Source organism: Onychomys torridus, chromosome 19 (genome assembly GCF_903995425.1).
Source record: "Onychomys torridus chromosome 19, mOncTor1.1, whole genome shotgun sequence".
Lineage (NCBI taxonomy): Eukaryota > Metazoa > Chordata > Mammalia > Rodentia > Cricetidae > Onychomys > Onychomys torridus.
In genome coordinates this window covers 20,521,482-20,546,013 of record NC_050461.1, presented here as the reverse complement: position 1 = coordinate 20,546,013, position 24,532 = coordinate 20,521,482, and the positions used below count along the sequence as shown (strand labels likewise).

General features: G+C 40.3%; 1 protein-coding gene across 2 annotated transcripts in view; it reads left to right on the top strand.

Annotated features, from left to right (window-relative positions):
- Tbc1d32 (TBC1 domain family member 32) overlaps positions 1-24,532 on the top strand; it is a 215,240-nt gene that overhangs the window by 81,964 nt on the left and 108,744 nt on the right. For both annotated transcript variants that reach the window (XM_036168805.1, XM_036168806.1), the window contains exons 18-21: positions 7,406-7,544; positions 12,552-12,639; positions 15,205-15,323; positions 22,372-22,488. In XM_036168805.1, the coding sequence (XP_036024698.1) occupies positions 7,406-7,544; positions 12,552-12,639; positions 15,205-15,323; positions 22,372-22,488 (463 nt within the window). The remainder of the gene's footprint in view (positions 1-7,405; positions 7,545-12,551; positions 12,640-15,204; positions 15,324-22,371; positions 22,489-24,532) is intronic.

Here is a 24,532-nt window from a genome sequence, read left to right as displayed (position 1 = left end):
ATGAAGAGATGCAGTGACCATGGCAACTGTTACAAAGGAAAGTATTTAACTGGGTGTTGCTCACAGTGTCTGAGGCTTCGTCCATGGTGGGAAGCATGACGGGACACAGGCAGACATGGTGCTGGAGAAGTAGCTAGGAGTTCCACATCCAGACACCCAGGCGGCAGGAAGAGAGAGACACTGAGAATGAGAGTGCCTTGGGCCTTTGAAGTCACGAAGCCCACCTGCAGTGACACACTTCCTCCAATAAAGGCAAGCCTACTCCAACAGGCCACGCCTCCCAGATCCTCTCAAGTGGTGCCACTCTTTGATGACCAGGCGTTCAGATCTGTGAGCCTGTGGGGGCCATTCGTATTCAGACCACCACACTACTGCACAGTGGAGCCTGCAGGCTCACCCCATTGCCATTGTCCCTCTCCTAAGGGAAAGGACAGTAAAACTCGGTGGCTCGGGTCTTCTGTCCCTCTTATTAAAATTCCAAGGGCAGTTACATAGTTCCAGAGAAGAATTATTAGAGCATGTCAACACGTATTTTCTGGAATTAGTTATACTCTTATATCATACAGTGGTGCCACTTGTATGGCTTTTTCCTGCCATACATGTGAGGAATACAGAAGCGTTTTTTATTGATTCTGTCTTCTTTAATGACCTATACCTCATATGTTTATTCCTTTTTGAGTGACTTGGTTTAAATTTTCTAAAAGTTACTTTGATGATTAGCATATATTAATTGTACATAATTGTGGCTTTTTTTTTTCTTTTTTATGTGGAACTGAGGATCGAACCCAGGGCCTTGCGCTTGCTAGGCAAGCACTCCACCACCGAGCTAAATCCCCAACCCTAATTGTGGCTTTTAATTATGCCATTTTCATGAATGTATATAACATATTTCTATAATATTCACCATCTCTTGTTTTTTTTTTCCACTCCATTGATGCTAATCCCCTTCCTCCCCCCAAGTAACCTTCCATTCTGCTTTCATGGCTGGGCAATGACCCAGTCAGTAGCATTAGGTTGTTTCTAGGAAACAGGATAAGGGTTTGGAGCACGGACATGTGACTAGAGATTACCCCATTGAAGAGGATGTCTCTTTCACTGCTATCACAATTAACTGGTTGGAAACCCTCAGGAGCGTGGACCTTTGCCTCAATGTCACATTAAGGAATAAGAAAGAGACTTTTTAAAAAGAGATGTTTAGCCCGGGTGAGCCCTAACTTCAGTTCTCAACTTCTCTTCCCCAGCTACTATGTGCCTGAAGTTTTTGATTGCAGTCTGTATTCTCCAGTGTGTGTCTCTTGCTAACAAAGGGCTTTGCTCTGTGGTTATTGAACAACACAGAAAACGGAATGGGAGAGGGATGCAGAATATGTTTTTACAAAAATCTTCAACAGTTTTACAAGAAGTTACTTTACTGACTCCTGCTGATTCAGAAGAGCATTTGAAACCTCACATAGACATTATTATCCTGTATCCATCCACATGTTGCTTCTACCATTTACGGGATATTTGTTTTCTTCAAGGTTGTTTTCAGTGTCTTGGTTACTTTCAGCAATAATTACCATAACACACAGACAGGGTCAGGGACATGGAAGAATACCCAGTTTAGGATTAAAGCTATGCATCTAGCTTAAATCTTAAAAGCTAATTAAGTGAGAAATACAAGCCATAGTAGGCAAGGTACATTGCTGTTTTAATGGCACTTTGAACTTGAGTGAACAGGCTGATTACACAGTATGATAATTGATTGAGTACATAGCTCTAGATGATCTCAGCTAACTTGACTCAAGGACCGGCCAAAATTAGGTCTCTCCAAAGGCAAGAGCTATTTTCAGAAAAGGGGCCTCAATGTGCCCTCCTCTTTCCATGCCAGGGTGCTAGGGAGTTCATGCATGCACAGCAATACTCTTATCCAGAGAGCCATCTCCCAGCCCCTTCCTATGCTGTTTCTGATTTTACAAGTTCCATATATTTTCTTTGAGAAACATCATCCTTAAAAACATTAGTGCATATTTAGTTATACATTTTTCTCTTTGTTTCGAGACAAGGGCTGGTTGTGTAGCACTAGCTCTTTCGGAACTTGCCTTGTAGCCCAGGTTTGCCTCAAACTCACTGAATTCCTTCTGGCTTCACCTCTGAGTGCTGGCATGACAGGCATGTGCCACCGTACTCAGCCCTAACTAGAAGTTCAGTGCCCTATCCACTGCACCGTGGAGTCATCTCCCAACTCTGTCTCCTTTAAAAAGAGAGTATAAAGTCATTAGGTATTGTGTTGTGTTTTGAAAGCAATATGGGGTTGATGTATATTCATCAAATCATTGGTCTTGTACACATGCCACAATCCTCAATGCTGTAGATATTAAGAATTCTTTTAATATCTAATTTATTTCTTTACACTGATGTTGTCGCGCCCACCTTGACCAGCAAGGATGACGCAACACCGGGATTCTTCTTAATACAGTTTAATCAGACCTTTGATTAGTTACATTGTGTCTCTCTCTCCGGGGCAAGCCTCTCCCAGCACCTAAGTAGGGCTGGGCTGCCAACCCCAAGCAGCCACGTGGGCACTGTCCACAGGTTCACGCATATGCCAGCAGCACACGAATCCAGCCATAGCCAAATAAGGAGCTGTTTACCATAAAGAGTGTTTGCCATCGGGAAGGCAGAGGGTAGAAGCCAGCGCCATCTTTAGGGTGCGGCTACACGCAGCTCTCCACAGTTTCCCCCTTTTTGTTTTACAAAGCAACAGGCAAGAGTAGAGGTCTGATCTCTGCTAAAATGGAACATGTACTAATGTTTGTCCAGGCGTCGTCCACCCAGAGAACACTAGACCCGTCCGATACCCTTTTCACAGAGGTGGGAGTTAGGGTACCAACCCACATGCAATCAGACTTGCTCTTCTTGAGGTCAGCGTATCATAACCTCAAGTGCAGTGCGCAGGCCTCACATCCTGTGCCTAAATATCTTTTAAAGTAGCCAACCAGGCTTGGGGGGACTGTCCTGCATCAATGGCCATAAAGGCTTGGACAATCATGGCTGCATGGCGACGCTGTGAGATCCTAATGCGACAAATGCACCACAAGCATACTAGGGAGGTGAGCACCAGTAAGCCTACTAGGGCTCCTATTCCCGCCCACTCCTTCATGTGATCCATGGCTGTAGCAATCCGGGAAGACAATCCCTCCACCAGTCCGGTATCCACTCGGGTCGAATTCACCGTGACAATAGCCACTCTTAGCTGGTCCATCAGGTTATCAAACTCTCTGGTCCAATTGCCTAAAAGATAACTAGACAACTTTTTAGATAAATCTGTAGCAGAACAATTGGAAGCATCCAAATTCAAAAAATTCAGAGTAAATAATGCAAGAGAGAGTCTGTCCTTAGGGGTACGGCCATAGCCTATTCCCCCTTTTTGTTTTTGAAGCAACTCCTTCAAGGAGCGATGTGCACGCTCCACAATGCCTTGACCTTGTGGATTATATGGTAGGCCATGTACAAGTTGCACATTCATCTGTTGACAGAAGGAAGCGAACTTCTGTCCGGTATATGCAGGACCATTGTCTGTCTTTAACTGTTGAGGCTTACCCCATGCTGCCCAAGCTTCTAAGCAATGAGCAATGACATGAGAGGCTTTTTCTCCTGCCATTGGGGTGGCATGAATGATTCCAGAACAGGTATCAACAGATACATGTACGTATTTGACACGTCCAAATTCAGAGATGTGTGTAACATCCATTTGCCATATTTTTAGGGGGAGCAAACCACAAGGGTTAACTACTAATCTAGAAGGATGATGAAAAATGACACATTGGGAACAATCTAGTACCACCTTTCGTGCATCCGCACGTGAGATAGAAAACTTTTGTTGTAATGTCCTTGCATTAACATGAAATTCTTTGTGGAAAGCATGTGCTCGTTGTATGGCAGAAGCCACAAACATCCATTCCTGTCTAGTATACTGGTCCACTATATCATTGCCTGTAGCCAATGGACCTGGCAGACTGGTATGTGCACGGATGTGTTGCACAAAAAAGGGATTTTTACTTTGCCAGATCAGTTTCTGTAATTGGCCAAACAATGAGCTAACCGGGCTAGAAGATTTGATGGGCCCTGCACATTCAAGGCTTTTCAAAGCATTAACAACATAACTAGAATCTGACACTAAATTAAATGCAAATGGACAAGCCTTGAAAACTTCAAGAACTATTGAAAGCTCCACCTGTTGAGGTGCACCTGGCAAGAATTGATGCTTTACAGGTTCATTAGAATCCACCATATAAGCACCACAGCCTGTCTTAGACCCATCTGTAAATATAACACTTGCTCCTGGAATGGGCTGCGAAGCAGTTACTTTAGGGAAAACTACAGGATGTTCTTTAAAGAAAGTTAATAGTGGATGTTTAGGATAATGGCAATCTATGTGTCCTGGATAGGTACAACGCAGTATTGCCCAATCATCTATGGCAGTACATAATACCTTGACTTGAGTAGAATCTTAAGGAACAACTAGCGTTTGTGGTGATGTCCCAAAATATTGTAAACATTGCTCAATACTCTGTTGCGCAAGTAATGCTACAGCAGTAGGATAATACTCAATGGATTTTGCAGGTGAGATTTTAGTATAAATCCATAACAAGGGTCCTTTTTGCCATAAAATTCCCGTAGGTTGTAACTGGGTAGGCAGAATGCACAGGGTAATATCAACATTATTTTGTACTCTTTGAAGAAAAGCTCTTTGTAGCCTATCCTCTAATTTTAGTAAGGCTTCACGGGCAGCATTGGTTAATTGCCTCGGTGAATCCAAGGCTGCATCTCCAATTAAAATATCATATAATGGTTTTAACTCATAATTGGCCATTCCTAAACTTCTTCTTATCTAATTTATATTTCCTAATAATTTTTGAAAATCATTCAGTGTGCAAAGATGATCCTTCCTTAACTCTACCTTTTGTGGCATGATATGATGATTAGTTATTTTAGAGCCAAGATAATTGACAACTTTGCTCTGTTGCACCTTCTTAGGGGCAACACAGAGTCCCTTTTGCTTTAGCAGTTCTACAAGTGAGCTATATGCTTTTTGAAGAATGCTCTCCTCTTTAGCTGCTAACAGTATATCATCCATATAATGGAGGCATCTCAAGCCAGGAAAACGTGCTCTCAAGGGTTCTAAAGCAGTAGCTACAAATAATTGACATATTGTAGGACTGTTGGCCATGCCTTGTGGCAATACAACCCACTGATATCTTTTATCAGGTTCCTCATGATTAGTGGACGGTAAAGTAAAAGCGAATCTCTCACTGTCTTTGCTATTCAGTGGAATGGAAAAGAAGCAGTCCTTAATATCTACCACAATAATAGGCCAATTTTCAGGCAAGGCTGACAGCAATGGAAGGCCACACTGTACGGGTCCCATAATTCTCATTTGTTCATTTATAGCTCTAAGATCATGTAACAATCTTTATTTTCCTGATTTCTTTTTGATGACAAATATGGGTGTATTCCAGGGAGAAAGGGAGGGTTTAATGTGCCCTTCCTCCAATTGCTCTTTCACTAATTGATATGCAGCATGTAATTTCTCAGAGGAGAGTGGCCACTGAGGAACCCAAACTGGCTCCTCCGTTACCCAGGATATGGGAATGCCCTCCTCAGCGGCCCCTAGGAAAAACCCAACTCTTGTTTGGGTTTCCTAGGTACTGTTTGTATTGGCTCCTTTTTGCCTTGTAAAAATTTTCCCAGGCCAAAATCAGGATGACACCCCATGTTTTTCATAATATTTTTAGATTCTTTGGAGTATTCATTACTCAACTGAAAGCCCATGGATTTCATAAGATCTCTCCCCCAGAGGGACACTGGAAGCTCAAGGACATAGGGTTGCATAACGCCAGAGTGACCTTCTGAATCTTGCCAATTTAACAAATTTTTGCACTAATATTTGGAACACTGGCAGAACCCAATCCCTGCAATGTTTGTGAGGAAGCCTGTGTTGCTCCAAAGCCTGAACACTTAACCAACCAAATGCTTAACTAACTACATGCTTTTACTCACTTAGTTCCTGGTCCTCAGGCCTTATATACCTTTCTCTTTCTGCCCCCACTCCCTGGGATTAAAGGTTGGGTTTCTGGGATTATAGGCGTGGGTCACCATGCTTAACTGTTTCTAAAGTGGCCTTGAACTCAGAGATCCAGCTATCTCTGCCTCCCAAGTGCTGGGATTAAAGGCGTGCACCACCATTGCCCAACTTCCGTTATGGCTTGCTCTTCCCATTTTCTAGCCACCATTTTTGGCTTTGTTCTAGTGGCTGTCTGTTCTCTGACCCCAGATATGTTTATTTCGGGGAACACACAATATTCCAGGGAACACAATACCCACCATAGGCGACCCCTTTTCTCCTCCCCTTTAAGTGGTCACATAGGCAGATAAGAAGCATCACCTCTATCAGGCCAGATTAGCCCACGATCATGGGTGGAGCAAAGCCCCATCCAGTACACTCACTAGCTAGCTCTTACCTTTAAATTCACCCATTTCTATTAATCTGTGTATCACCACATGGCCCGTAGCTTACTGTTTCTATCACATCTTACTCCTTGGCCGTCTTGCAGTGTCTCCCCTGACTCCACCCTTCTTCATCTCCATCTTCAGTTGGAATGTACTGCCTAACCTGATTCTGCCTTGCCATTATCCAAACAGCTTTGTCAACCAGTGAGAGCAACACATTCACAGCGTACAGAAAAAACATCCCACAGCAATACATCTTTCCATAATTAAACAAATGCAGCATAAACAAATGTAACACATCTTTACATATTTAAAGCAATATTCTGCAATGTAAACAAATGTAACACGTCTTTACGTAGTTAAAGCAAAATTCTGAACATAAACAAGTACAGCACATCTTTACATAGTTAAAGTAATATTCCACAGCAGTTCTGCTTTATTTTTTTTTTTAACCTCTGGAGAAAGTTATCAGCCTTAAAATTGTGTTTTGAGAAAAAAATGTTATTATTCACTTCCAAATAAAATAAAAATTTATAAAAATAAAAGAGAAGACATGTATATTATGGTCTAGAACATGAGAAAAATATTTTAATAAAAAGAAGGCACAAAAATAATGGAGAGTTGAGGTTCGGGGAATCCAAGTGCAGTGGAATTATCATGGGAAATTATGGCATGAATAAAAGAAAATCGAGGCTTAGTCAGAGTGCTGCACCCGAAATGAATACTTGACTCACTTAGTGATGAGGAGCCGTCAGAGCGGAGGTGAGAAAAACACTCACCGATTCCATATTGTTTCATAATATCTACTGAACAACCTGTAGCCAGTGTATATCTTATCAGTTCAATGCTTGCCTATGTCAATCCATAGTATTTTCAGTTTTGAAGATATTAAATGTTCCTTTCCCTGTTCCAGTGTGGCTTGGGAAGACAATTTGCTAGATGATTTACTCAATTTTGCTGCCACTCCCAAAGGATTGCTACTTCTTCAGAGAACAGGTGCCATCAATGAATGTGTGATGTTTATGTTCAACCAATATGCAAAAAAACTCCAGGTATGAATTACCATCTGCTCTAAGTGAAGGGAATTGTCGTTCTTAAGAAAGCTGTTGAGAACATTATTCTGCTGTCTGTGTGAGATGGGGCTATTAAGCTTCAGGTAAAATTCTGGGATGGATTGTACCACTTGATTTTTTTTTTTTTTTAAATCGAAGCTTTAGGTAGTTGGTATTTGTGTCTATGGCTGTATTTTGAAATTGCAAGCAGCCAGATGGAATTGAAATTTTCAGTTAATTTTCCAGATGTTTTGTAAGCATGATATAATACATCCATATGTACCAAAGCTGGGAAGAACTTCTGGGAAAAAAAAATCCTGTTAGGGCTAAATGTATGTATCCATGAAGGTTTAGGCCATGGGTGTTTTAAAAGACACAAACTTCCCTTTAGAGAGATTATGTTATACTGTTAAATAAAACTTACCAGGTAATTCATTTAACCAGGCAACCTGAAGTAATTGACTCATAATCAGCTCTGTTTTTTCTGTCATAGTAAAGATTGTTACATTTCTGCAATCTTGGGTATGCTTCTGAGGGTTATTTTTTCTATATAGCTCCTTGGCCTTTTGGCCAGGATCAACGCATGCTGTGTGCTGTGGGTGTGCGTGCGTGCGTGCGTGCGTGCGCGTGTGTGTGTGTATGGGTGTGTGTGTGCATGTGTGTGTATGTGTGTGTGTGTATTCTTGGGTGGATGTAGAGACTGGTGTCAGCTGCCTTCTAAAATTGCTCTTCACTTTCTTTATCTCTCTCTCTCTCTCTCTCTATCTATCTATCTATCTATCTGTCTGTCTATCTATCTATCTATCTATCTATCTATCTACCTATCTATATCTACCTATCTATCTATATCTTTATCTATCCTTAATTAGGTTTTTGGCAAAAATTTAGACCACCAGTTTGTGAGGATAAATTCCATTTGTTAGAGCCCCAAAGGACTGCAGGCATCCCTGAGATGAGGAATAGCCTGACCTTTTGCAGACTGTTTTCTGACCAACCTTGCCCTGCTTAGTAATCTTGTATATCCCATGTTCTCTGTCCAAGAGCTGCTTCCCTGGTGCCGGCCCTTGCCCAGCTTATTCTTCTTGAAGCAGGCATCAAGCGAGATCTTTGGGGATCTTAACATCACTGATAGCAGTTTTTGTGGAAGTAGCAGTGGCTGCTTTCTGGTGCGTTTTGTGCAGAGGAGATTGAGGGAAATAGGTCCCGCCACAGGCAGCAAAGCTCAAGTGCTTGCAGGAAGGTTCTCTTGCCCTGGGGCCGCCCCTTTGTGGACGGTCAGGCCTGGGTATGGTGCCCTTGTGTGTGCAGCTTCTCCCATGATGATGCAAGGCCTTCTTCCCCTGGGTTTGCCCCTTCCCTCGTGGTACTTTGGCAGGATGACACCTTAGGTGTCTTGCAGAGCTTAACCTCTGTCTTGTCACCACCAACTGGCATTGGATAGTGGCAAGATCCTCTCACCCCTTTAAAGAGTTGTTTCCTTTCAACCTTTGATTTAGCAGCTGAGTACTTATCCCTTCTGGGTTCACGACAGATTGGGGAGTGTTTCCAGTTCCTCCAACCAGGTCGGGCTTTCGGCTGCTGAGGGGTTTCCCTTTTGGCTTCTTAGCCTTGGGGTGACTCTTTGAGGAAGGCCTCAGCCTTCTTGGCTGCAGATTTCTCCTCCTTTGTGTCAGGCCCATTACTGTTTTCGCCCACCATCTTGCGCGATAGCAAAGAGCTCCATCTTATTTTTTGAGGTAGGGTCTCTCGACTAGGAACTCACCAGTTTGGGGCTAGATGGCCAGCAGGCCCCAAGGATCGCCAGCCATCTTATCTCTTCTTCCTCAGTGTTGAAATTATTGGTGTGTGCTGCTCAGCCCGGCCTCCTTTGCCTCCCTCCATCCCCAAATGTGGGTTCAGGCACACTGAACTCATGCTTATGTGGGAAGCACTTTACAGATACCGCCAGGCCCCCAATCTTGGGTATCCCTTCTTTCACAGTGGTTTTGTTTTTGTTTTTATCCCTGGCAGTTATTGTGTTTGATGGTTTTTATTGCCTGATGGCAAGTCCTAACCTTTTACTCTCTTAAATTCTAATCCCTTATCTTTGTTTAAAACTATAACAAAATAACCCCTTTTCTTGTCTCTGCCTGTGAAGAATAAATAGTTTCTAGGGTAGGGCCCTCATGTTCTTTGCATGAATAAAATGTGTCTCTGTTTTTCTCATGGGTTTGTGAGGTTAAGTGTGTATGTATTGATACATTTTTTTATCTTGTTTTATTGAAGGCGGACCCTGAGTACAGAAAATATAGTTGCACCTGTTCATCAGTTTATGGTATACTTATTTCATCCATCTGTATGAGGTTCCCATTCTGTTTTATTTATTTTAATTAAAAAGTGTCATTCCAGATTGCCAGTTCCATTTCACCCTGTGCACATTTCCCAACCCCATATTTAGGACTTCATTATATGTAATACCCTTACACACACACACACACACACACACACACACACACACACACACACAAACACACAAACACGCACACACTTTTTATATTTTTATATTACAAATGTTCTAGTTTATTCTTAGTTCCTCCGTAGCTGAGTTTAGGAGCTGTCCTTGTATCCTAATTAACTGTTCAGGCTTTGTTGATACTGTTTATCATTATGAAAACTTGCAAGCACAACTCAGACACATTTTCTTTTTCATTCAGGTGCTTCAGATCAGGCAGGCATATCTTTACATGATGCATCTAGAATTAGATGCCATTTTTATGTTTGTAAATTTCAAAACCTAATAGTTTTTGCATCATACTGGTAGCATGCATACAGGAGACTGTCCCTTTGACATTGGGAATTAACAGCGATAGTTCTTCATTAGCATATTCATCACACTTTAATGTGCCCTGCTATTCCAGATATTTTCATCATCTGCATCTTCAGATATTTTCCAAAAAATCCCAGAGGCTAGGCTGTTTTCTTAAGTTTGTGTAAGAGAGAGTGGGAGCTCAGGTTAGTTATGAAACGTGTTTTATGGCTCTGTCAGCTGGCTAGTTATAGTGGTCATTCTAAAACTCAGACTTCTTTTCTAGGTTTTGACTGTGTGTATGAAGACATATGTACCTTGTTTAATAAATTGTCCAACTTATGATAATTTTTTTTCTCTTCACAATAAGTGGGAATTGGACAAACCATGTGGCTACTAATACTCCAATTTCTGGGCTAGTGGGAGGGACTTATGAGTAAGGTATTCTTTGACAGGAAGATGCAGGAAAAGGAGAAATAGGTGTCCTCCTGGACTTTGCAATGTTACTCACTGCAGAACAATGGGTTGTAATTCAAGGAAAATGGGAAATATGAATAACAAGATTGAAAAGGAAGAGTAACTTTTAAAGATATAAACAATGGAAAAATAGAAAATTGATGAATAGATCTAACTTTCAGCAAGGTCATTTAGCTCCTTTTCAGCTACCCTTTTTTCCTCGTTAGAACTGAGGGTACATTTTATTTTTGAAGAGTTTGAAGTTAAACCAGGTGCTTTTAATGACATGTTCTAAAGTAGGAATTCTGAATGGTTAACTCCATTTGGAAGCTGGACATCTTATAGGCCAGCAAAGTCTGGTGGGGGTATATTATAATGCCACCTCGCCTCCTTATGCTGATTAATACACTGGGATAGATTCACTTCTGTATTTACCCCAAGTAGGTTTATTCTTTGTAAAGTGACAAATTCTGAAGGACTTTTACGCAGAAACAGATGGGTTGATGTTTAGGATTGGGCAGCTCTTCCTTAGGAACAAAAATTGAATCCTCTAGAAATAGCTATTTTCAGGAGAAAGTATCATATTTTTTTGAGTTTTTGTTTTGCTTTGATTTCTTAAAAATCCATTTAAGAATCTGGCAGTAAAAGGTTATAAATGAAGAAGTAGCCTATAAAGTAATAATAGGATGATACAATTTAGTAATAATAGTATGATAGAATTTAGAGCTGGAAACTGTCCAATTTTTGCTTGATCTAAGCCCCTTTTATGAGAAATAAGTCCCTTTATTTATGAGAAAATGTAGGTCAGAAGTAATAAGTGACTCTTCAAAAATATTTATTTTTAACCAAAATGTATTTATGTGTATGAGTTCAGTTGTCCACAGAGGCCAAGGTGTTGGGTCATCTGGAGCTAGAGTGGTAGGTGGTTGTGAACCTCTAGATATGGATGCTGGGAATTGAACTGAATTCTAGGAACTGAACTTGGGTCCTCTGCAAGAGCAATATGTGCTCTTAACTGTGGACTCATCTCTTCAGCACATTAATAAATGACTTGTGAAAGTCAGCGAGCTAGGATTAAATTCAGATGAGAAATGAAATGGTTAAAAATACCACATTAGTACTAATTCACTGTGAGGGTGGTGGTGTTTGTTTTTCTGCTGTTATCACCTGAAGGAAATTTTGTTGCATGAATTCTAATTGGTCTTAGTAAAAACCCGGAGCCAGATATCAGGGTGAAAGCTGAAAGATCAGAGAAGCAGAGCAAGCCACAGCCACCACCTCTTGCCTCACCACTCATCAGCCTGAAAGAGCCAGAGTTCCTGTCTCCTCCTGCCTTATATTACTTTCTCTGCCCAGCCATATCACTTCCTGTCTCAACATTCCTAGTGTTCCTAGTGCTGGTATTAATGGTGTGTGCCACCATTGCCTGGCTGTTTCTCTTTTAGACAGGCTTAATCTCTTGTAACCCAGTGTGGCCCTGAACTCACAGAGATCCAGATGAATCTCTGCCTCTGCCTCCCAAGTGCTAGGATTAAAGGTGTGTGTCACCACTTCCTGAGCTAGAGGAAGTCTGTGGCCAGCTCTGTCCTCTGATTTTCAGGCAAGCTTTATTTCCTAGATTACAAATAGTATATACAAACAATATATTACCACAAAATATCTAGTCTTCTGGTTGTTAAAGAGCGGTAAGTAGCTGTACATCTAAGTTTGTATTGCATATGATAACATGATATGGTCTTTGTTTCTCACTGCATTCTTTATGTTAGATAAACAGGCAGAAGAAGTTTGACTATGAAGTTTTGGTTGTACAGGTGGCATCCACAGCAGCAGGGGCAGTAGCGCTACAAAATTCAGGCAAGTTTTTTTTTTTCCTCATAAATAAAATATGACCATTGTTAATAAAATGAATACTAGCATGACAAAGTTCTGGAATATTTTTGATTCTAAAATTCTCCTTTCCAGTTTGTGTCCGTGAAAAAGAAAGTTCACAGGATTGTCTTTGCTTTCAATGAAATTACACTGGTGATTATTTTTCCTGTGACATGAAGAGACTCTTATCCTACCTTTTTATTTTTAGAACAGTGGTATCTAATGATTTGTACTAAAACTTATTCAATTGAAGAATCCCTCTTCACCTTATAAACCTAAAGAATGTCATCTGTCTTGGTGTAATTAATTTTTCCCGACAGAATGGCCCAGTGTTTGGTTTAGTAGATTTTCATGTGCATCCAAATGTCCAGTCAGCATAGCTGCCACATATCTGTATCACTGTCTTGTTTCCATCATTCCCCTGCCCTCTATAAAGTGTCCCTCACTCTGCAGCTTCACACTGTCTTTGAAGTTTGCCCTCCGTATATATTCTCTGCTGTCAATTGGATTTGTAGGAAAGTAAGCCACCATGATTGTAGACTGAGCACTGAGCACCACATAATGAGTGATACAGCAGAAGAATTTCCAGTTGGAGGTGATAAATTATATCAGCATCGGTGATCACTGTTGGTTCGCTACTTAAACCAAAATATTTTGCTATATTTTAGTTTTTGCTCAACCAAGTTGGGCTCTATGTGTATATGTTCCTTGACAAAACTGGCCCTGAGCTGAAGCACATTTTTCTTCTACTTAGGATAAATCTATGTAGCACTGTAGAAAGGAATATATTCATAGATCCATTTGAAGACTAGATTTCACCCCAGATTTACTTGTTAAGCATTTGAACCTCTTCCTCTCCAACTTTTCTTGAGATGGTTAAATGAAATTCTACACAGGTCATAGGATGACTACCAATCCCTGAGCTTACATTACTTACATTACAGGAGCTGCATTGGCATCACATTACATGCATTGTCCCATTTGCACACTGTGGAAACTCCATTCTGAAATAGCCAAATTCCTTGGTCTCTGAAGATGAGGGACTTTCACCCCCAGTTAATGCAAACTAATTAATAAACTCTTAAATTAGACCCCAGTATCCTCAGTTTTAGAGCCTGCATTTTTTTAGTTGTGCCAGAAAACACTTCTCTTGTTTTGTTACAAGCATATTGGTTTGTTGTACATTTATTTTGGTTTTTGATATTTTAATAAAATTACATTATGTCCCCCCTTCCCTTTCCTTCCTGCAAGCCTTCTCAGATACCCCTTGCTCTCTTTAAAATTCATGGCCTTGTTTTTCATTGTTGTTGCATAATACCTGTATATTCCTATCCATCCTTAAGATCTACAGTACAGTCTGCTCAGTCTGTCTAATGTTACTCATATGCTCTTAGGGCTGACCCTTTGGTGTTGGATGACACATTGGTGTGCTCTGCTCTGGGGAAGACTATTCTCCTGCTCTTAGCATTCCTTAGTTGCCTGCAGGTCTTAGTGTAGGGTGGCGGCTCCCCTAGGCTTCCCTCCTGTCCACTTTGTCAACTTGCTGTCCTTGTCAGCTCATGTCCAGGCAGTGATGTTGGTAGATTTTCTGGGCGTCACTCCTGACATAACTGGGAGACACAATCTAATAGCAAACCCATTGACCTCAGGTTCTTACCATTTCAGCACCCTCTCTTCTGCTGTGTTTCCTGAGTCTTGGGTGTGGGGTTGTGTTGTAGATGCATCAGTTGGGATGGGGCTCACCACCCTGCATTTTTGTTCATTGTGACTCTCTGTAACAGTCTCCATCTGTCAGAAAGAGAACTTTTCTTGGTGGGTGATGAGGATTTATCTGTGTACAAATACAGGAATTAAGGCATACTGACTTTATGATTAGATGTTAGGTCTTTATACACAGTAAACGATTTGAAAAAATTAATAATCAACTTTAATATTCATTTTCACTTAGTGTTTGACTCAGAATTTAAAGGCTTCATGGGAGGAAAGTTCAGAAGTGTTTGAAACATGGAATTATAAATGAATATTAGATTAAGTGAACATATTCTTTGGATGCCTGCCCGATTTGCTGATGCCTCCTTTCTCTTCCTCCAACTCCTGAACACATTCTTTACAATCTCCACGGAAATACTTTTCCATAATTTATTTAACAGTGCAAGGTGACGGGATATCATAAACATGTAGTAACAATAGCAAGTACCATTTCTTTTTTTTTCTGGTTTTTCGAGACAGGGTTTCTCTGTGTAGCTTTGTGCCTTTCCTGGATCTCGCTCTGTAGACCAGGCTGGCCTCGAACTCACAGAGATCCGACTGCCTCTTGCCTCCTGAGTGATGGGATTAAAGGCGTGCGCCACCACTTCCAGGCGCAAGTACCATTTCTATCAAGGGTAGAGATTACACTATTATTTTTGAAAGATGAGAATGTTTTCCCTCTGTGAGAGTAAGTAAGTCTTTTCATAAGAATGATCTTGACTTCCATAAACCAGACTATACTATTTTATACTATAGTATAAATTATGCTATACATATGACATATGTAATACTTCTTCCTAGGCTTCATTAGTGCACTTATAACTGAGTTATGGTCCAATCTTGAATGTGGAAGAGATGATGTAAGGGTAACTCATCCTAGAGCTACTCCAGTGGATCCTATTGACCGAAGCTGTCAAAAGGTAAGAAGATGTGTGATGTAATAATGCATAGATGTGAAGTGTATTGCATAGAGATGACTCCATGGAAACCTGACCTATGTCACTTATAAGCAGCAAACTTTCTTGTTTGTGTTTTGACACAGGGTTTCTCTGTGTAGCCCTGGCTGTCCTGGAACTAGCTCTGTAGACCAGGCTGGCCTTAAACTCAGAGATCTGCCTGCCCCTGCCTCCCAAGTGCTGGGATAAAGGTGTGCACCACCACTTCCTGGCTAACTTTCTTAAGTGGATCTTCTCTCATTTAATACCTAAACATATTTTTCATTAGAAAGTAAATTTAGTGAACTGTAACATACCAATAGTTGTTGGAAAATATATTGGAAAGATACTTTTCTATCTTGCTATTATTATGTATTTTTCTTTCTTAATAAAGGGCAATAAAATACCAGGCATGTTATGAAAAACAGTGTGTCCCTGAAACAAACACAAACCAACACCATGGAAGTTCAGGAAGCATTTGCCCTTGGTCTTGCATCTGATAAGAAGTTGTTTGGATGGAGTGAACAGAAGAGCAGGCAGAGGGAAGATGTTATTAGCTACAGTGTAGCAAAAATTTTGTAAAAGTGCTTACCCACTATTCTGTTAAAATTCAATGGCTTTTTCTATGTGTAACATAGTCTCCTAATTTCTTTTAGTTGAAGTAATGATTCCCTGCAGTGGAAGCCTGAACAGTTTTTAGTGTAATGATGCCATAAAATTATTTAAAGAACTCCCCTTTACCTACAATTTCAGCAGTTCCTTTTTTTCTGGGATGTTAGGCTAATTCACTCTTATACAAAACATGAACATTAGAAAATAACTTAAAAATGAAGTAGTTAAAATGTTGAGGGCCCAAAAGTAGGCAGTAAGTGGGGGACAATGACTTGTGGGATGCTCCTCCTTCACAGTCTCTATTGAACAGGTAGTAGACTTTACCTGCTTTATGTAGACCAGGCTGGCCTTGAGTGCTCTGAGATTCACATGCCTCTGCCTACCAAATGCTTCTGCCTCCCTGCCTGGCTGCAGGTTTTAACTTTTGGAAAAGTACCCATCAATGTTCTCTGGATGGAAACTTACAATGTAGAAAGCTAGTAGAATAGAATTCCAAGCTTAGGGTTACTTTGCAGCTGAAGATGGAGTTGGGAGCCTGGAGAAAACAGAGTCACAAAATGGGTATCACGAACAGATGTAGTTACACCCAAACTGTGAGTTACGCCTGTAAACTGTAGTGACTGTGCCACTCACCACATTGCCTGAGTTTGAATCCAGCCAATATAACTGTTCAAAAAATTCACCTTCTGTGTACTATTGCTGACTATGCTGAGAATCAGCTTAAAAACAAATCTTCTCCTCTGAGGCTGGGGAAATACATCAGTTGGTGAAGCCCTTGCTTTGTGAGCACAAGGACCCAAGTTTGGGCCCCAGAACCTACATTAAAAACAAAGAAAGAACAGGCTAGTGGATTGGCTCAGTAGGTTAATTATTTGTTGGCAAGCCTGATTGAGTTTGACCCCCAGAACCCACATGGTAAGGGAGAGAACTGATTCTCGAAAGCTGTGTATGCTGTGGCATCCCCAACCCTAACTCCAAATGAATAAATAAATGAAAAAAATTTAAAAATTAAAGCAATAACCAACAAAACCCAAACACTTAAACAAAAATACCCAAAACAAAAACTCCCCAAGCCCCAAGCCAAGCTCCCCAAACCAGGCATAGTGGCATGTGAGTGTAAGTCCAGCACTGGGGAGGTGAAGACAGGTAGATAACAGGGACTTACTAGCCTGCCCGCTCAGCTGACATGGAAACTCATGAAATCCAAAGGCTGAACAATAAAGGAAATAAGCAAAGATTAAAGAGAAATCCCACAGACTGGAAGAAAATCTTTGCTAGCTTTGTGCTTTTTTTTTTCCCCCTGAGACAGGGTTTCTCTGTAGCTTTGGAGCCTGTCCTAGAATTCACTCTATAGCCCAGGCTGGCCTTGAATTCACAGAGATCCCCCTGCCTCTGCCTCCTGAGTGCTGGGATTAAAGGTGTGTGCCACCACCGCCGGTGCCAGCTTTGTGTCTTAACAGAGGTCAATGTCTAGAATATGTAAAGAACTCCAGAATTTAAAGCCCCTGAAGCTACATCATCCAGTCAGTAACAGGCTTATGAACTGAACGGATAGTTGTTACGAGAAGTAAAAACATGCTAACAAATATATGAAAACAAATGACATTCATTTGAGATCTCAGTTACTCCATGAAGGTTCCTTTCACGTTTGAATCTATTTTAAATTACAGTTAGAATATAACTACAGTCTCGACACACAGCAAACCCATTAAAACTTGTGTTGAATTCCAGTCTGTTTCTTGTATCTCTCCAGCAGTGCCTATGGTAGACAGTAGTCCTGAGGCTGCTATTTAAATACACAGTAAATAAAAAAATCTTCCTCCCAAGGCTCAGGGACTGTTTCAGAAGACGAGACAGAAAGATCTAAGAGCCCCAGAGGTCAGGAAGGACCTGAGAGAAAGCATCATCCAGGTGTGACGGGATCAGTGCACCCATGAACTCATAGTAGCTGTGGTTGCCTGTACAATACTAAGCCGTGAAGATTCAAGCTGGGAGGAGGGAGAGACTCATGAGCCCCCACCCCATGAGGAGCTGTTGACAGTTGCTGGCCTCTGGGGAAAGGGAGCGTCACTTTGCATAAGTGTGGTCTCAGCTACGTTGATCATGCTCCAGTGGATGTCACCACACCCATGAATATATGGGGTGGACAAAAGGGACTCAGTAAGTTAAATAGGAAGAACATGAATGTGGAAGGAGCAGGGAAAGTTGGGGGTAGGAGTGGTGGTGGGGTGGTGGTGCTGACCTGGGAAGAGTTAGGAGGAGGAGTGGTATGATTACAATACATTGTATGCATGTAAGAAAATTCTCAAAGAGCAAAATGTTGATAATAATCCTAGTTGTAGTAATCATGTCTTCGGGGTTCAGAAGCACAGGTGCTTATTGGTGTTCTCCAGTGTTGAGCAGCTCAGATTACATGGCGCTTCCAGGAAGTCCTATTGACCAACATTTCCTTAAGAAACCACTGAGAAGCAGTGCAGAGAGATATAGCCTGTAATGTTAAAAGCTGGCTCAGTGGTTAAGAGCCCTTCCTGCTCTTCCAGAGGATCTGGATTTGGTTCCTAGCACCCACATGGGTGGTTCATAACTGTCTATAACTCCAATTCCGGGCAATCTGATGCCCTCTCTGACCTCCGAGCACATGAGGCACACATATGGCTCATATACATGCAAGCCAGCAAATACATAATATAAATAAATCTTCAACAAAAAATTTTAAAGGGTAAATATTGAGAATGGAAATGCCCGCTTTTTTAGATGACTGTAGATTGATTCCTAACACCTATGTCGGGTAGCTTACAACTTATAACTTCAGCTTTGGGGGATCCAGTTCCTTTTGATTTTTGTGGGCACCTGCACATACATGGCATGCACTAACATGCAGTTTGATAGTATATCCACTTAGCAAAATAATCGTGGTAGGTTCTTCATTAAGATCTGTGACTTCCCAACCACAGGTTTTTGGCCAGGCTTACAGTACCAGGCATGAGTCTTCTCCTGCGGAGTGGACCTTAAATCCATTCCGAAAACAACTGACTATCTCCATGTTTTCTTGGTGGTGGGAAGTGAACCCAGGGTGTTGTGTAGACTAAGCATGTTCTCTACCATGGGTAAACATGTCCACAGTTGAGATCACCTTCCTGAATCACTTTCTGATTTGTTCCTAAGAGTCTTGGTAAAAGAGGACGAACTCTGTCTCCTGAAAGTTCAAAATCAAAACTAGTTTCATACTTCCTAATACTGTCTACCACCCAAATTAGGTTCCAGATTCTTTCTTTCTAAAGTATAAAGGATGACTTGTACTGATTTTCTGAAATCAGTGTTCCCTTTCTTCCTAGAGTTGAGGATGGATCTTATTAACATAGCAGCACATCTCTGCATCCTTTCTGGCCAGCTCTCTCTGAGCCACACCCGCTTATCCCCTCATTCTGCGTTGTAGTATAATTCTCCTCCTCACCTCTGACCTTTCTCCAGAGCACAGCATCACCGGGCATTTACAGTTCTGAATGGAATGACCTCACAGTGTGTTTCCTGTCCTACCGGGCAGAGACTGTTGCTTCATTCACATTTTAATTGGCATCTGCCACAACTACTATAGGCAGCTGGCATTAAAATATTTTGAGTGTGTAGTCATTATGAACCTGTAAGTTTTCATGCATAAGAAGTTTGTTACTTTAATTCTAAGCTTGAAATGCCAATTTTAAAATGTATTAACCACTAGACCTTCTCGTTTCATTAGCATTATTACATAAAAACTTGTTGTTCCTAAACACTGATGAGTCGATAGATGTTTTCTGCTATTTCAATTTTAGGATTGTATCTGATACCACAAACACATTTAATGTACTTTTGTGGGAACTGATGATTGCATTGAAAATATTTTCAGTTCCACGAATGCTTAATACATCACTTTTTTATAATATGCTAAGTGCCTTTAAAAATGTCTAATGAGTGAGAAATGGGTTTGTTTGTTCTTGTGGTAATCTACTGAAATCTTCTCAAGTCTCTTTAAAATTATATGCAGGTTATTTGTTTTCAAATACAATCATTGGATTGTTTTCATCTGAAGCTCTACTTAATTTGCTTAGAGTAGCATATTAGCAATTATTACAACTATATAGCAACAGAATTATTTTATTTCTTAGAAGGGAGATTCTATAAACATGAGTGGAACTATTCTGTATAAATGGTAAGAAACCCTCAATATGTTACTATATGACTCATAATCAATCTATTTCATAACAAAGTGGATATTGATTCAATTTATAAGTTGTACTTATAATCCATTACTATAGAGAAGAGATTTATTTATTATTATATCTAAACATTACTGGATTAATATCATGAAATGTTTAAAGCATTTTACCTTTGATATATTTTCTGGATATTAAAGTGAATTTTTAAAAGTTCTATTGAAATCTGAAAATCATCTTTCTACTTAGCTCCTGCTTGGTTGGTGAATTTCTTTACACAATTGTTGTGTTGGTGGCCATGAACCCTGCAGTTTCCTCGTAGTTCCTTTCATGGTAATTTAGAGACACATTTCTCTAGTGTGCTTTCCTTGATAGTAGCCAGTCTTCCCCCTCTTCTTTATTACACTCATCTATAGTGATAGTATTCCTGCATAGTATCCTCTTATCCAAACATGCTCTGTACATTTTAACTAAACCTTTACACTAAATATTCAGTCATTTTACTGTTATGTTAATATATATTAGGTTTAAATCCTGGATTATGCTGTTAGAGTTGGTAAGAAAGTTCATCTTTGTTTTAAGAGGTTGTATCTGGTAGGGGAAAATGGACACAGCTTAAACTTATGCATGCTCGATTTCTATCCAGAAATAGAATTGCTACAAAGCACCATGTGTTGGATATGTTCACCATACATATGTATGTAATTTGTTCAGTATTACTCCATTGAGTATAAAAGAAGGAAATAGAAAGTGACTCTACTTTTCCTACTCACAAACAAGGACTGGACAATGGCTTTCTCTGTTAAATAGTATCTGACAGTCATGTTTTCATTTGCAGAAGAAACCTTAGCCAGAAAAAAAGAAAATGTAGTTTTGTTCTTGTACAGATGTGTTATTGGTCAAGGTCTTTATCACAACCTCAAGTTTCCTTGTCTGTTAATGAGAAATCAAATCAAGTGTTTTTTTTTTTTTTTAAATTTTCTCAAATTTTTACTTTTTGTTTAGTGAAATATCTTATTCATAATTTTTCAACCTGCTGGATATTTAAAATATCAAACTGTTAAGCAGAACACAAAGCTTACAAGGAACTGCAAATACTATATCAACTAGTAAGTGTGTGGAACTTCAGGAGGGAGATGGAGTTGACTAGAGAGAAAGGCACACACTGTGTAGTGCAGTTGAGGCCAGGTGGGGCGCGTTAATGGGACAAGAGACGTCTGTGTAGGTGGCAGTCAGTTGAAGGAGGCCACGTGACTGCATAGTGGAGAACCCGTCAGAAATGAGGCTTTTGAGACACAGGGGAAGAGAGTGAAGTGTCCTGAAAGTCATCTAAAACATTTGGACTTCCTGCTGTCTAATGATGGCTGCCCATGGAATGCTTTTGAGCTAGGAGCTAAGAACGGAATTTGTGTGAGAAATAGATCCGAGTTAAGTAGGTGAAGCTAAAGAGTCACGGAGAGGCGGGCCTGGCTCACAGGTGCTGCGGAGAGGTGAACTTGGTGTGATCAGACAAGTGTCACAGAGAGGCGGGCCTGGCTCACAGATGCTGTGAAGTGTCACGGAGAGGGGGACCTGGCTCACAGGTGCTGCGGAGAGGTGAGCTTGGTGTGATCAGACCAGGACAAAGGAATTGTCTTTCATGGGAAGGCCATGGCTTTTGAAAATTAGCTATAATGTCTAGGTTATTCTGATTTTCATTGAGTATGTTAAAAAACAATATTATGGACTAAGCTTGAGAATATACAGACCTTATTATCTTGCCGTAGGATGTAACCCTCTTGTATTTTCTTAGTTATAATAGTATAAGGAATGAGAAAGTGGGAGCTTTTTCATATTTTCATCAGAATCTAACTTTGGGAATTGCAAATCATTTTGAAATATTTTCTAGCTCTTACATGTGTTCCTTAACAGTTGTTATTTTAGCACTCTAAGCTCTTAGACTATTGCTATTTTTATTATTTTTTAACCTGTTATAGGTAGATGTCTCACAGTGGCAATAGATTTATTTAAAAAATTAGCTCTCATAGACATTCATAAGGCCTGCAACATTTACATGAACGACTCTTTCTGTGCAATATTAAAAATAAAATGAGCCGGGGTTGGGGATAGCTCAGTGGTAGAGCGCTTGCCTAGCAAGCGCAAGGCCCTGGGTTCGGTCCTCAGCTCTGGAAAAATAAAAAATAAAAAAAAAAATAAAATGAACCATTTCAATGTCTCTTCCCCTCCCCTAGTCTTTCCTAGCGCTGGTGAACCTGCTGTCCTACCCTGCTGTGTATGAGCTAACAGGCAATCAAGAACTTCCCAATAAAGCAGAATATTCTCTTCGGGAAGTTCCAACATGTATTATTGTAAGTTACTTTCTTTCAATTGTTTTCTTTCCTCATTGCCTACTGATTGGGATTGGTAGCAAAAACATAATTTGACAATAATACACAATACCCCCCTTGCTTACCAAAACCTAAATTGATTGCTTATCCCTGGACTATCAACTTTTGAGTTATCTATGAATGGAAACTTTGGTCTAAGACATGCAACTGTTCCTTTACCTATCAGAATGCAAAGCTAACCCTCTACGACCAGGAGAGCAACTTCTGTATGAATGAATTCTAGATGATTCGATAGCTTGTTAGCTACATTTAATGCTGCTCCCTCACTGACTAGGATAATTAAGAACAAATTATATCCAAAGAGTTCAATGTATTTTCAACCTATGTTTTAATGAATTATGTATTATATCCATGAGGATAGTGTATGCATATTTATTTAATTCAAGACTTAATTTATACTCAAAATTGCTCATATTGTTAGCTTGGTTTAACAATTAAAGGGAATGTAGTTCATTATCTTTGAGTGTTTATGAATTAAACATGAATGTATATAAAAGTGTACATGAACACATATACAAGGATTAGTAAAGAATTAATTAATACTGAAATTCTATTTCTAAAAACTAGTTTTTCCTTGTCATTTTATCTTACATATTATTGGTTTTAAAATAATGGTTTTGTGCTTTCTGGATACTTTTCACCTTTGTTAATTCCAAACATTTGAGTTCTTAAAATTGTTTTCTATCATGGGAAAGTTTTGGTAACTACCGTGAAGTAAAATGTAAAGTTAGGTATGTCTCTCATTAGACCTTTAAGGATCTAGGGTCTTTTGTTATATTCTTAAATTATTCCACTCCCATCTTCTTGTGCTCATTGCCTATGTCCTTGTTAGCTTTCTCATTCTGCTGCTTGACTCATTTGTGACTTTGAATGGGTTAGATACTGATTTTCCTGTCTACCAAAAGAGGGCACTGTGCTAAGTGTAATGCAGATACTGAAGCACAAACACTTTGTGACCCCACTAACGTGGTGACTCTAGAATAGTCCCAGTCATTAGAATCAGAGAGTAAGGTATTAGTGGCCAGGGCTGAGGCAGGGCAAGAGGGCAAAGAACCAGGTCCTAGTCACATGTACAGAGTTTTGGTTACACAGGTATTATTGAATAACATGGGACTTATAACTAATAGCACTGTATCAGGTACTTGAAACTTCATAGTAGAGCACATGTGTGCTAAATGTCTTTTCAGACTCAAAAAGAAGGTGAGAAGAAACTTGAAGTTCATGGATAGAAGTTATCAAAGGTGTCATCAAGGCCAAACTCCCTTCTTCTCAGGGATCTAGGCAGGACTCTGTCACTGACTTTTCAATTTAGATTTTCTATACTTTGAGGATTTCATACATGATTACTTTTTTTTTTTTTCAAGACAGGGTTTCTCTATGTAACAGTTGTGTAGCCCAGGCTGGCCTCTAACTCAGAGATCTGCCTGCCTCTGCCTCCCAAATGCTAGAATTAAAGGCGTGCCATGATTATATTTGCACATCATTTTTACCTTCCTCCTTCCTCAGACTCTTTCTACGTCCACCACTCCCTCTCAAATTCACACTTCTTTTTTATTACTGTTACACACACACACACACACACACACACACACACACACACACACACGCACACACACCTTAGTGAATCCATTAAGTACTACAGGAACTGGTGCAGAGGCCATGGAGTGTTGCTGCTTACTAGCTCTCTTCTCTCTTCACGGTTTCCTCAGCCTCCTTTCTTATAGCATAAGCTATAGGGCCACAAGCCCCGGGATGACACCACCCACCATGGGCTGGGCCCCGCCCTCACCAATCTCTAATTAAGAAAATGCCCCACAGACTTGCCTCCAGCCCCCTCTTATGGAAGCATTTCCTTAATTGCGGTTTCCTCCTCTCAGATGACTTTAGCTAGTGTCAAATTGACCTAAAACTATCCAGCTCAATAATGTCTTAGGGAGCTTACCCTAGGGAAAACTGATTTTTCTCTCTCTCAGCAGCCATTGATTGCTTGTAGCTCTTCACTTAG